Source organism: Callithrix jacchus, chromosome 8, assembly GCF_049354715.1.
Source record: "Callithrix jacchus isolate 240 chromosome 8, calJac240_pri, whole genome shotgun sequence".
In the NCBI taxonomy this organism is placed as follows: domain Eukaryota; kingdom Metazoa; phylum Chordata; class Mammalia; order Primates; family Cebidae; genus Callithrix; species Callithrix jacchus.
In genome coordinates, this window is record NC_133509.1 from 13,420,928 (window position 1) to 13,434,376 (window position 13,449).

The window sequence follows — 13,449 nt, forward strand, 5'->3', positions numbered from 1 at the left end:
TTAGTAGAGATGGTTTCACCATCTTGGGCAGACTGGTCTTGAACTCCTGACCTCTTGATACACCCGCCTCGGCCTCCCAAACTGCTGGGATTATAGGTGTGAACGACCGCTCCTGGCCTGGATGAAAGTTTTTTTTTAAGGCTAGTCAAGTGAAGCAGTGGGAGTGGAGAAGGAACAAAAAAATCTGTAACTGGCTGGGCGCGGTGGCTCACACCTATAATCCCAGCACTTTGGGAGGCCAAGGCGGGTGGATCACGAGGTCAAGAGATCGAGACCATCCTGGTCAACAGGGCGAAACCCTGTCTCTACTAAAAATACAAAAAAATTAGCTGGGCATAGTGGTGCGTGCCTGTAGTCCCAGCTACTCGGGAGGCTGAGGCAGGAGAATTGCTTGAACCCAGGAGGCGGAGGTTGCGGTGAGCCGAGATCGTGCCATTGCACTCCAGTTTGGGTAACAACAGCGAAACTGCGTCTCAAAAAAAAAAAAGAAATCTGTAACTGGTTGTGATCAATTAGTTGTAAACACCACGGCACTCGGACCAGCCTGGATGAAAGTTTTTAAAGAGTCTCGCTCTGAAGCTGGTGTGCAGTGGTGTGATCCTAACTCATTGCAGACTCAAACTCCTGGGCTCAAGTGATCCTCCAGCCTCAGTCTCCTCAGTAGCTCAGACTACAGGTGCACTCAGTCACGCCCAGCCAGTAGAGACCGGGGAGGGGTGGGGGGGGGAGTCTCCCTGCTCAGGCAACACTGGGATTACAGACGTGAGCCACCACTCCTGGACTGGTAAAGGGTGTTTTTAAGGCTTTAAAAAAAATGTTACCAACATAGTGAAACCCCGTCAAAAAAAAAAAAAAAAAAAAATCAATCTGCTCTCAAAAACCGTTGCAACAATTTACAGTCTCATCAGCACTGAGTATCCATTTCCCCGCACCCTTCTCAGGAGTATTATTAAACAAATAAAATACATAAATGACAGTTCGTTGGGCTCAAGGAGTCTCTGGACAAGTTTCCTATTTACCACGCCGCCTCTCCTCTGGACACAGGAAGGGGTCCTTTTCCTTATTTATTTTGTTATTTCATTTCTGTCAACAGGACTCGGCTTTGGGACGAAGGTTGGGGACAGGCTAGTTACCGCAGACGAGGAGGCCGCGCAGCACTTGGCCTAGAGGAGCTCAACCGGCAGCCGATACGAACCTCTTTTCGGAGGGGTCAGCCTGCGTGTCTCCGGGCGGCAGAGGGCGCCGTCGAGCCCGCGACAGACCCCGCCCCCAGGGCAGCGCGCCGCGCTCCCATGACGTATTTCCGCGTCATCTGCCGCCGAGGCTTGCTCCCATTGGTTGTTGGCGAGGCAATAGGGGCGGAGTGAGTGGGTGTGTGGAAAGCGCCGCAGCTCGGGTGGGGGGCGAGGCTTCCCCTTCCCCGCCCCTCCCCCGACCTCCAGTCCCTCCCAGGGCCGATGCGCTTAGCGGCTAGGAGCGCGGCGGCGGCAGTTTCCTCGACAGGAGCTGGAGCTGGGCTCTGGTGCGCGCGCGACGGGGCCGCCTGAGCTGGAGAGACTGGTTGGTTGAGGGAGAGAGGGAGGGAATCCCGGGCTGCCGAACCGCACTTTCAGTTCGCTCCACTCCTGCGGGCAGCCCTTCGGCTCGCTGCGCGCGGAGCCGAGTCCCGGGCGGGTGGGGCGGGGGTCCCCTGAGACCGCCACCGGCCCCCTCGGAGCTGACGGGACCGCGCGGGGCGCACCCGCCGAAGGCATCCCCGCGGCCCGCGGCCCGGACTTGGACCTGCGCAGCGGGCTCGGGGCAGCTCAGCGGGAGGAAGCGAGAGGTGCTGCCCTCCCCCCGGAGTTGAAAGCGCCTTAGCCGGGTCCAAAATGCCCAAGAAGAAGCCGACGCCCATCCAGCTGAACCCGGCCCCCGACGGCTCGGCGGTTAACGGGACCAGCTCTGCAGAGTAAGTATGGAGCGGGTGGCGAACGTCGGGGCCCGGCTGGGGAGGCCCGGGCCGGGGCTCAGGAGCGCGCGCCAGGCTCCTCTCCGGTTTGTCACGTACGTCTGGGGCTGGCAGGGGGCGAGGAACTCCCGGCCGCCGGGGTATCAGTGACTAAGCACTGATTGTGCTCCTGACTCAGACCAGTTCGCGGATTTCGCGGGTCTCGATTTCCCTCTTCACCCGTTTCCCGACAGTTTCAGTGGTCCCTGGCCATTGACCGGTCTCCTCCCAAGAAAATAAAAGCTGGCACATCTCTCCTGCCTCTCCCCAGCTGTGTTCTAAATGTGATCCTCTGGGAGTCTGGGCTGTAACGGGGAGAGGAGGCTAATGTTTTGGAAAGAATTAAGATCGCATCTGTGCTTTGAGACCGGCTCAGTTTATGAAGTGTGGAGCATTAGCCTCACCTTCATGCCTGACACCTGTGGGGCCTAAATGCCTTGTTGCAGGCCAGCTGCCTGGCCAGCGGGGGCGTGCTGGAAGTCCGTGTGGACTTCGTGGCTTTTCCTTGCTGACTTTGGGAGTTCCCGGTCCTTGGCCTTCCTGGGAACTGTCTTGCTCAAGAAAGCATCGTTCCTTATCTGGCTATTCATTCATTCATTTATTCAACAAACCATTTCCTCACTAATGATTAGCTTTCCGTACTTGGCCAGGAGCTCCTAAACTCCTGACCTGAGACATGAACACCATGACCTGTAAACCGTATACTAGGTGTTCCATCTCTGCAGCTTCTAGCGTTGCTCACAAATGAACACTTTATTTCATTAAATAATCATGAGGCTGTTTACTGGGGGTTTCTGAGCTACCACAACTCTTTTGGGTTCTAGGTAAGGGACAAGACTATGTGAGGGAAAGCTGCTTAGCTAGCTAGAGAAATGGCCAGAAAAGATCAGTTTATTTTTATTTTTTGCCTTTTTTTTGGTGGTGGTTTGTCCAATCTTCAGTAAAGATTTTGTTTTTAATCTTTTACCTGCATCCTGCAGACTTTAGGAAGCTAATTGATGAAATCAGAGTAGGCTTGGACTTTCTGCTCTTTGGTGATTTCTGTAACCTCCCTTTCTTTCTCTAGATTTAAAAAAAATTTTATTTTTAAAAATTTTATAGAGATGGGGTCTTGGTATATTGCTTAGGCTGGTCTTGAACTCCTGGGCTCTAGCGATCCTCCCAAAGTGCTGGGATTACCCAGCCAACTTTCCCTATATTTTAATAACCTGGGGACCTGTTGGCTTGGTGACTTGTTCCATGCCTGTAGTGATCACACGGTCAGTGGTGGACCTGTGTGTGGTATGTGTTCAGCTAAGTTCTTGAGACCTACTCCCAGCAGACTCTCCTCTTTAGGCCCCTCGCAGTCGTGTGGTATCTGTTTTGCATGTTACTGACTTGTATAGGTGGTTGGGTTGCATTGCAAACATTTTTTTTTTTTTTTTTTTGAGACAGGGTTTCACTCTTGTTGCCCAGGCTGGAGTGGAATGGTGCGATCTCGGCTCACTGCAACCTCTGCCTCCTGGGTTCAAGTGATTGTCCTGCCTCAGCCTCCTGAGTAGCTGGGATTACAGGCATGTGCCACCACGCCTAATTTTGTATTTTTAGTAGAGAGGGGCTTCTTCGTGTTGGTCAGGGTGTTTTTTTTTTGAGACGGAGTTTCGCTCTTGTAACCCAGGCTGGAGTGCAATGGCGCGATCTCGGCTCACCGCAACCTCCGCCTCCTGGGTTCAGGCAATTCTCCTGCCTCAGCCTCCTGAGTAGCTGGGATTACAGGCACGCGCCACCATGCCCAGCTAATTTTTTGTATTTTTAGTAGAGACGGGATTTCACCATGTTGACCAGGATGGTCTTGATCTCTTCACCTTGTGATCCACCTGCCTTGGCCTTCCAAAGTGCTGGGATTACAGGCTTGAGCCACTGTGCCCGGCCAGGGTGGTCTTGAACACCTGACCTCAGGTGATCTGCCTGCCTCGGCCTCCCAAAGTGCTGGGATTACAGGCGTGAGCCATAATGTTTGCTGCAGTGCAAACGTTTGTTCAGTTTTAGTGTACAGTGTTTCACCTTCTTAAAACAGACTGAAAGCCCTGACTGTTGTTAGGACAGATTCTGACCACAGTGGATTCTGGCTGAATGTCGTGGCCTGATCATCCTTTCCTATTTGAATTGGACGTGAATACTAAGAAGAAGTACCTGTTACTCTGTTGTAATTGTGAAACCACAACTATTCTCTCAAGGGGGAGGGGTTTCACTAAAATAGTAAAAGCAGGACGAGAAGAAACTACTCCATATTTGGTGACAGAAAAATTTGGATGGGACTGGGAGGTTCTAAACAATGGTTAAGAAGTAAGGGCTCTGGAGTTAGGCTAGGTTTGAAGCCTAGCTCGTGTGTGTGTGTGTGTGTGTGTGTGTGTGTGTGTTTGTGTGTGTGTTTGAGACAGAGTCTTGCTCTGTTGTCCAGGCTGGAGTGCAGTGGCCTGATGTCGGCTCACTGTGACCTCCACCTCCCAGGTTCAAGTGATTCTCCTGCCTCTGTCTCCTAAGTAGCTGGGATTACTCAGGCTAATTTTGTATTTTTTAGTAGAACTTGAACTTGGTCTTGAACCCCTAACCTCGTGATCTAACCCCCTTTGGCCTCCCAAAGTGTTGGGATTATGGGTGTGAGCCACTGTGCCTGGCCTCTGTTGTGGTTTTGTGACCTGGTTCAAGTTTTCTAGTTTAAGGCTTAGATTTAGGATTTTTCATCTGCAAAAATGGGGCTAATAATAGAACTACTTAGCATCGTTGTGAACATTAAATGAGCTAGTACATATTAAACCTTCCAAAGCTGTTGGCTCCTGGTGCCTTTGTTGCTGCCTAAGTTTTGGACTGAAGGAAACTGGAAAGTGATTTCCATTCATGGTGGTGGATTGTGTGTTAAAGTGCCTTTGCTTCTGGACAAACAGTTCTCCCTAGTTTAGTTTTTTGTACCATCTGCATCTACCTCCATGACTCATTGCTATGTTACAATAGGAGGCATCTTTGTGTAGGCTACCTGAGACAAACAGGGACTGTTTCCCTATATTTCAGAGCACTAATGAGAGGGACAACTGTACACATCTTATCTTTAACTTCTGAGTGTTTGTCTAGCAAAATGTCTTGTCTTGGGCTGCCAGCAGAAAGAACTCTGTTGCTGTCGTGATTTCTGTGATTAGACCAGGGAACAATTTTGAATGTTACCAGACAATGTGAACTAAAGAAGAAGAAAATCCATTTTGACAGTAAAGAACTCTTGGTACCAAATTGGTAAAGTTGCTTTGTCCTTGGCACCTTGTGCTCACCTCTAACATAGGACTTACCCCATGTAGACATGGAGTTGGGTGGGGATGATGGAGTTGGGATGGAGTTGAGATGGGACCTGAAGTTTATGCAAGTTCTAGGGGTCCTCAAAGAAAAATCATGCAGTTTGCATATTTTGCAAAAACCTGAGCATATTACTAGGGTCTTAAGTATTAGAATGTAATATATTGAAGATAAGATAACATTATTCTTCTGTTTAAAATGTTCTTCTGGTTTTATTGCAGTTAGCATAAAATCCAAACTCCTTATATTAGACTGTGAGACTGAGTGATCTGCCTGTTGTCCCCACCGCCCCCTCCCACCAATCTCTTTAACCACATTTCCTGCCACTCCTTTCTTCCATCACACTAGTCCTCTTTCACTTCCTCTGTGGGATGGTCCATACTCACTGCAGGCCTCTTTACAAGCTGTTCCCTTTGCCTGGAATGAATCGCCCCTCCTTTGCTAGCTAGGCGGGAAGCAGTCTTCACCTGTTTGCCTAAATGTGACTTCCTCTGAGATGCTTATAAACCACTGAATGTGGTTCCTCTTTCTCATGTCACCTGAGCTTTTTTGCTTTTTTCTGATAAGGGGTTTTGCCTAGGCTGGTTGTTCAACTCCTGGACTTCAGCGATTCTCCCACTTCAGCCTATTGAGTAGCTGGGACTATAGGTGGGTATACCGTGCCTGGTACTCACCTGAGCTTAAATGAGACTTAATCATTGTAATTTTTTTCTGAGGGTTTCTTAATATATGGCTTTCCTGTACACTGTAAACTTTAAGCATAGAACTGCCTGTTTTTTGACTCACCACTCTGTAAGTACACCCGAAATAATTCCTGGCACATAATAGGTGTATAGATGTTTGTCCAATCAATGAGTGAATGAAATTTCTAATATTTGCACAATGGGTTTAATGAAACTTTAGGTCTTTTTATTGTTCCTTTTCTTTTTTCGTTTACGCTCATTCCTTATCTTCCCATTTCCTTTGTTTTACAGTCACCCACTCAGCCATTCTAAGATATTTATATGGTTTTATTTTTATTTGTTGATTGGTGCTATATATGTGTGCCTTTATTAGCTGCCACTACTTGAGGGGGATGAAGCGGGAGGGGCGGGTGGCCCGATGCCATGCCGGCAGTGCTTCCCAGACTTGTAGGTGATGGAGAACTCACCTAGGTAGTGGCCGATTGTCTCTGGCTTGATCTCCACCTGGTTGAAGGTCTTGCCGTTGTAGATGACCATGCTGCCCGCCGTTAAGGGCAGAAGGATCATGTCCCACAAGCACGTTTTCACTGCTTCTGGCTTCTCCATGGGCGGTGCCTCCTTGGCCTTGCACAGGCGCTTTAGTAGTTAGTGCTGCTTCTGCCTCGGGCCCTGGTTCAGCTGCCGCTGCTGGTGTGCACTGTACAACTGCATTAGCTGCTTTTAGGACATGTGTAGCAGCTGGTCTAGGGTCATGCCATGGCAGGCAAACTTGCGGAAGTTCCTGTTGTTCTTCTGCTCTACCTCTGCCATCTTGTTGGATCCTCAGAAAAGATCGTTTATGTGGTTTTATAATTCCACCTGTTGGTTTGATTATGTGTATGCCTTTAGGAAGTAGAAGTATGGTTTCGTATGTATCTGCTTAGGATTCTAAAATGCTATAGCGCTAGGAATCTGCATTTCCTAGATAGAATAGAATAGGTTATGTTGAGGTAACAACCACAAAATATCAGCAATTTAACACACTTTTAGGTCAGTGGAAGCCTCTGCAGATTGGAGTTCTTTAGGGATCCAGGCTAGTTGAGGCATCCTTGCTGAAATATACCTAAATGAAGAGGGAATCTTGTGAAAAGCCACATTCAGGCTCTTAAAGTTTTGCCAAGAAGTGAGCCTTGTCATTTTTGCTGCCATTTCTTTGGCCAGAGCAAATCATGTGGCCATTCTGACCTTCAAGGATGGCAGTGACGTACTTGGAAGGGGGAGAACCAGGAGTATTTGTATGTGTGTTTGTGAGTTTCACTCCCACTGCCCAGGCTGGAGTACAATGGCGCCATCTCACCTCTCACTGCTATCTCTGCCTCCTGGGCTCAAGTGATTCTCCTGCCTCAGCCTTGTGAGTGGCTGAGACTACAGGTGTGTACCACCACGCCCTGCTAAGTTTTGATTGTTTTGTAGAGATGGGGTTTCACCATGTCGCTCAGGCTGGTCTTGAACTCCTGGGTTCAAGCGATCTGCCCACCTCATCCTCCTAATGTGCTGGAATTGTAGGTGTGAGCTACTATATTGGTGAACCAGGAGTGTTTGAACAGAAGCAACGACCGTCCCTACATTTTCTATCAGTTTTTTTTTTTTGAGACCGAGTTTCACTCTTGTTCCCCAGGCTGGAGTGCAATGGCATGATCTTGGCTCACTACAACCTCCACTTCCCAGGTTCAAGTGATTCTTCAGCCTCAGCCTCCTGAGTAGCTGGGATTACAGGCATGTGCCACCATGCCTGGCTGATTTTGTATTTTTAGTAGAGATGGGGTTTCACTATGTTGGTCAGGCTGGTTTTGAACTCCTGACCTCAGTTGATACACCTGCCTTGGCCTCCCAAAGTGATGGGATTACAGGCATGAGCCACCGCACCCAGGCTTAGTTTCTTTTTTTTTGAGACAGAGTCCCACTCTGTTGCCCAGGCTGTGCAGTGGTGCGACCTTGGCTCACCACAGCCTTCACCTCCCGGGTTCAAGCGATCCTCTTGCCTCAGCCTCCTGAGTAGCTGGGACTACAGGAGTGTGCCACCACACCCAGCTAATTTTTTGTATTTTTAGTAGTAATGGGGTTTCACCATGTTGGCGAGGCTAGTCTCAAACTCCTGACCTTATGATTTGCCTGCCTTGACCTCCCAAAGTGCTGGGATTACAGGTGTGAGCTACTGCACCCGCCCTTAGTTGCTTGCTTTTTTTTTTAAACCAAATTTGTTTTTTTTTTTTTGAGACGGAGTTTTGATCTTCTTACCCAGGCTGGAGTGCAATGGCGCGATCTCGGCTCTCCACAATCTTCACCTCCTGGGTTCAAGCAATTCTCCTGCCTCAGCCTCCCGAGTAGTTGAGACTATAGGCATGCGCCACCATGCCCAGCTAATTTTTTTGTATTTTTGGTAGAGATGGGGTTTCACCATGTTGACCAGGATGGTCTCGATCTCTTGACCTTGTGATCCACCCGCCTCGGCCTCCCAAAGTGCTGGGATTACAGGCGTGAGCCACTGCGCCCGGCCCATTATTTCTCTTGGTTGTATCATGTGCATCTGCCACATTTTGCTTACTTACTTCTCTAGAAGTAGACATCTTCGTTGTTTCCCATCCCCTTGCTGCCTCAAACAGTCATGACCTTGACCATCCTTGGACATCATTTTCTCCTTTGGATGTTGTGAGAGAGTTTCCTGTGGAAGGTACTCAGATGTGGGATTGTTGGGTCTTAGGGTACATTACCTCTCCTTCTAGTATAAGGCACATTATTAAGCTCTTTCTTTAGAACAACACCGTTAATGCAGTTGCAGTAGTGAGCAGGGTACCTCCCAAGATCTCACTTTTTCTTTGACCTTGGGCAAGTCCTTTTTACTTTCTGACTCTTGGTTTCCTTATCTGTAAAGTGGAGGTGTTAATTGTTTACAAAATCTCCCATAGTGGCCTACGAGGCCCTACCTGATCATGTCCTTAGTTTTCTTTCAGTGCCCCCTTCATTCATCCACTCTAGCCAGACTGTCCTCTGTGCTTTCCGGTTGTAGATTGGGCACGTTCTTCTCTTAGAATCTTTGCTTTTTCCATTCCTGCGGCCTGGAAGGCTTATTTCTCAAATACCATATGACTTGCTTCCTCACTTCCTTCCCACCTCTGTTGAAATGTCTCCTCACAGAGACCATCTTTGATCACCCTAATACAGCACTCCCTGTCATTCTTTACCCCTTGATTTTGCCTTAGTTTTCTTTGCAGCACTGACCACTAACTGATGTTACATTGTGTATAAGTATTTATCTTCTTCTGCCACCCTAAGTGTAAGCTTAGGGCTTCTGCCACCCTAAGTGTAAGCTTCAAGATTGGGCTTTGCCTTGTTCATTGCTCAGTGTGTAGAACAGATTCTGGCACATAGAAAATACTCAGTAGATATCTGTTGATTAAATGATTGACTAGACCCTACCTCAAAGGAATACTTTCAAGATATATAAAATTTCTTTGAAGGCTGTAAGGAGCCGAATAATCTTAGGAGGGCTCACTACTTGGCCTTAGTGGTATCTATGATTTTGGAGTTTCAACTGTTTCTATGTAACCCTAAAACACTCAGACTTACTTATTGTATTCAGAGTGTAGTTCATAGCATCAGCAGTACTGCTAGGCATGTAAAGAACACACATCATTTAGAGTGTGAAGGCCCTTGGGGAAGAAAGGTTGACACAGGTTGATGTGCTTTTTTTGAGTCTCTTAATGGCTTTTTCTGAGATGTGCACCATGATAACTAGGAACTTTTTTTTTTTTTAGAGACAGGCTCTTGCTCAGGCACCCAGGCTGGAATGCATTGGTGCTCACTGTAACCTTTAACTCCTGGGCTCAGGGAATCCTCCTGCCTCAGCCTCCTGAGTAGCTGGGGCTATAGGCATGTACCACCATGCCTGGCTAGTTTTAAAATCATTTTAAATTTTTTAGAGATAGAGCCTTGCTATATTGCCCAACCTGGGCTCAAACTCCTTGCCTCATGCAGTCCTCCCCCCTTGTCCTGCCAAAGTGCTGGGTTTACAGGCATGAGCCACTGTGTCTGGCTTGATAACTATCTAGGAGCTGTTGAAGTGGTTTCACACTGATTTTGTGGTTTCGAACTTGAATGCTTCTATTTATTGGGTAGTTGATGTAACTAATACTGGTGCTGTCTTTCAGACAGCTTCTTGTGAAAAAGGCCTGCTTAAGCCTGTGTTTCTGGGAAGAACATCTCTGCTGCTGTTACAGCAGATACAGAAATGGCGGGTAAATTCTTTTTTTTTTTTTTTTGAGATGGAGTCTTTCTCTGTCGCCAGGTTGGAGTGCAGTGGCATGATCTCGGCTCACTGCAACCTCATCCTCCCGGGTTCAAGCGATTCTCCTGCCTCAGCCTACCGAGTAGCTGGGATTACAGGCACACACTGTCATGCCCAGCTAATTTTTGTATTTTAAGTAGAGATGGGGTTTCACCATTTTGGCCAGGATGGTCTTGATGTCCTGACCTTGTGATCTGCCTGCCACGGACTCCCAAAGTGTCGGGATTACAGGCATGAGCCACTGTGCTCTGCCAATTCCCCTTCACTTATTTATGCCCCCTTGAAAGAAAGGAAGAGGAGACTGTAGTAGAGTACAGTAGTCCTCCCTTATCTGAGTGGCATACATTTCAAAACCCCTAGCGGATGCCTGAAATCACATATATCAATAGTACCAAACTCTGCATATACTATGTGTTTTCCTATGCAGTGTATGCCTGTGATAAAGTTTAACTTATAAATTAGGCATAGCAAGAGATTAACAATAACTAATACAAAAATGGAATAATTATAACAATATATTGTAATAAAAGTTACATGAATGGGGTTACTGTACTTACTGTGGGTTACTGGAATTCTCTCTCTCTCTTTTTTTTTTTTTTTGAGATGGAGTCTTGTTCTGTCACCCAGGCTGGAGCGCAGTGCCTTAGTCTCCACTCACTGCAACCTCCACCTCCAGGGTTCAGGTGATTCTCCTGCCTCAGCCACCCAAGTAGCTGGGATTACAGGCAAGTACCACCATGCCTGGCTAATTTTTATATTTTTTTAGTAGAGACAGGGTTTCACGATGTTGGCCAAGCTGGTCTCGAACTCCTGACCTCAAGCGATCTGCCAGCCTCAGCCTCCCAAAGTGCTGGGATTATAGGTGTGAGCCGCCGTGCCCAGCCGGGTAACTGGAATTGTCAAAGCAAAACTACATTTAAGTGGGGACTTCTGTAGCTGTTGGCCCTGCCTTGCCTATCCAGCTTGATTTTCCTCTGTTTCCTGGTTCACCTGCTGTAGTCCACTGACCACTTTCTTTACTCTTCTCACTGTACCCCCAGCATACTGCTTCTTACATCTGTCTGGTCTTGCTGACATGGATTTCTTTGTCTGGAATGCCCTACTCCACTTTCTTTAATGATTTAATTTTTGTTTTATATTTGCCACTACACTTTAGCTTCTGTGAAGACAGGGACCGTGATTGTCTTGTGCACTGATATTTCTCCACTGTCTACTGTGGTGCCTGGAATAAATATGAATGGTACCCGTATGTTTTTCTTTTTGTGACATAGTTTCACTCTTGTCATCCAGACTGGAGTGCAATGGTGTGATCTTGGCTCACTGCAACCTCTGCCTCCCAGATTCTCCTGCCTCAGCCTTCCGAGTAGCTATAACTAAAGGCACACACTACCATGCTCAGCTAATGTTTGTATTTTTAGTAGAGATAGGGTTTTACCATGTTGGCCAGGTTGGTCTCAAACTCCTGATCTCAGGTGATATGTCTGCATTGGCATCCCAGAGTGATGGGATTACAGGTGTGAGCCACCGCATCCAGCCCTAATGGTACCCATCTTTCAAGATCTAACATAAAGCACATCTCCCACTTGTGTAGTCTTTTGTGAGCAACTCCATGCCATGCCTCAGGTACATCACTCCTTACTTAATTATAACACTTTTTTTTTTGAGACAGAGTTTCGCTCTTGTTGCCCAAGGTGGAGTGCAATGGCGCAATCTCAGCTCACTGCAACCTCCACCTCCCAGGTTCAAGAGATTCTCCTGCCTCAGCCTCCACAGTAGCTGGGATTATAGGTGCGTGTCACCACACCCAGCTATTTTTTTGTATTTTTAGTAGAGACAGGGTTTTGTCATTTTGGCCTTGAACTCCTGACCTCAGGTGATCCACCCACCTTGGCCTCCCAAAGTGTTGGGATTACAGGCGAGAGCCACTGCTCCAAGCCTATAGCACTTCTTAATGGTGTGACCTTGGTCATATCACTTAACCTCACTGAGCCTAGTTTTCCTTGTTAGTAGAGTAAGGCTGATAATAAGAAATCCATGAGGGAAGTAGGATAAGAGAGCATCATCTAAAATAATATAGACAAAAGCACTTTATGGGGAGGCAAGAGGGGAAAAAAAAAAAAGCACTTTATTATCACTGGAATGCTGTCCAAATGGGATGTGTTAATGATGCCAGTTTTTGATTTCTCCTCCTCAGAAGTCTGAATAGTTCCTTTTGTTCTTAATAACAAACTATAAATGTTGATAAATCATGTTGATTTGGATATTTCATAGGCTGCTTATCCTTCAAATCTAGCCCAAACCTACATGTAATCAAGCCTTGACTTCCTGTTTATAGCAAATACAGGGATAGAGAAATGAGATAATAACACCAAGAGGAAATTTCAATCAGACAAACCTGGGATATGAAATGTTCTCTAAGACAACTGACCTATCTCTTTAAAAAGTCAGTATAGGCCAGGTGTGGTGGTTTATACCTGTAATCCCAGCACTTTGGGAGGCCAGCATGGGCAGATCACAAGATCAGAAGTTCAAGACCAGCCTGGCCAACATGGTGAAACCCTGTTTCTACTAAAAATACAAAAATTAGCTGGATGTGGTGGCTTGCACCTGTAGTCCCAGCTACTTGGGAGGCTACTTAGGAGGCTGAGGTGGGAGAATCGCTTGAGCCTGGAAGGCAGAGGTTGCAGTGAGCCAAGACCATGCCATTGCACTCCAGCCTGGGTGACAGAGTGAGACTCCCTCTCAAAAAAAAAAGTCAGTGTAAGGCTGGGCATGGTAGCACACACCTATAATCCCAGCACTTGGGGAGGCCTGCCAAGTCAGGGGGAGGATTGCTTGAGCCCAAGAGCTAGAGACCAGCCTGGACAACGCAGCAAGACCCTTTCTCTACAAAAATACAAAAATTAGCCAGATGTGGTGGCATGTGTGTGTAGTCCCAGCTATTCAGGACGCTCAGGTGGGAGGATTACTTGAGCTCAGGAGGTGAGATTGTGATGAGCCATAATGGTACCACTGCACTCCAGCCTGGGTGAGAGAGTGGGACCCTCTCTGAAAAGAAAAGATACTATCAAGGGAAAAAGGGGAGGGTGGTGCTGTTAGGATAGGAGACCAAGGAGACATGCAGATCAAAT

General features: G+C 47.4%; 1 protein-coding gene and 1 pseudogene across 1 annotated transcript in view; one reads left to right on the forward strand and one right to left on the reverse strand.

Moving 5' to 3' along the window:
- Positions 1-1,440: 1,440 nt before the first annotated feature.
- Positions 1,441-13,449, forward strand: part of MAP2K1 (mitogen-activated protein kinase kinase 1) — a 102,111-nt gene continuing 90,102 nt past the window's right edge. Inside the window, exon 1 of the mRNA XM_002753259.6 lies at positions 1,441-1,951. Coding sequence (XP_002753305.1) covers positions 1,872-1,951 — 80 coding nt within the window. The 5' untranslated portion in view covers positions 1,441-1,871. The remainder of the gene's footprint in view (positions 1,952-13,449) is intronic.
- LOC118144791 (small ribosomal subunit protein uS19 pseudogene) lies at positions 6,374-6,804 on the reverse strand (annotated as a pseudogene).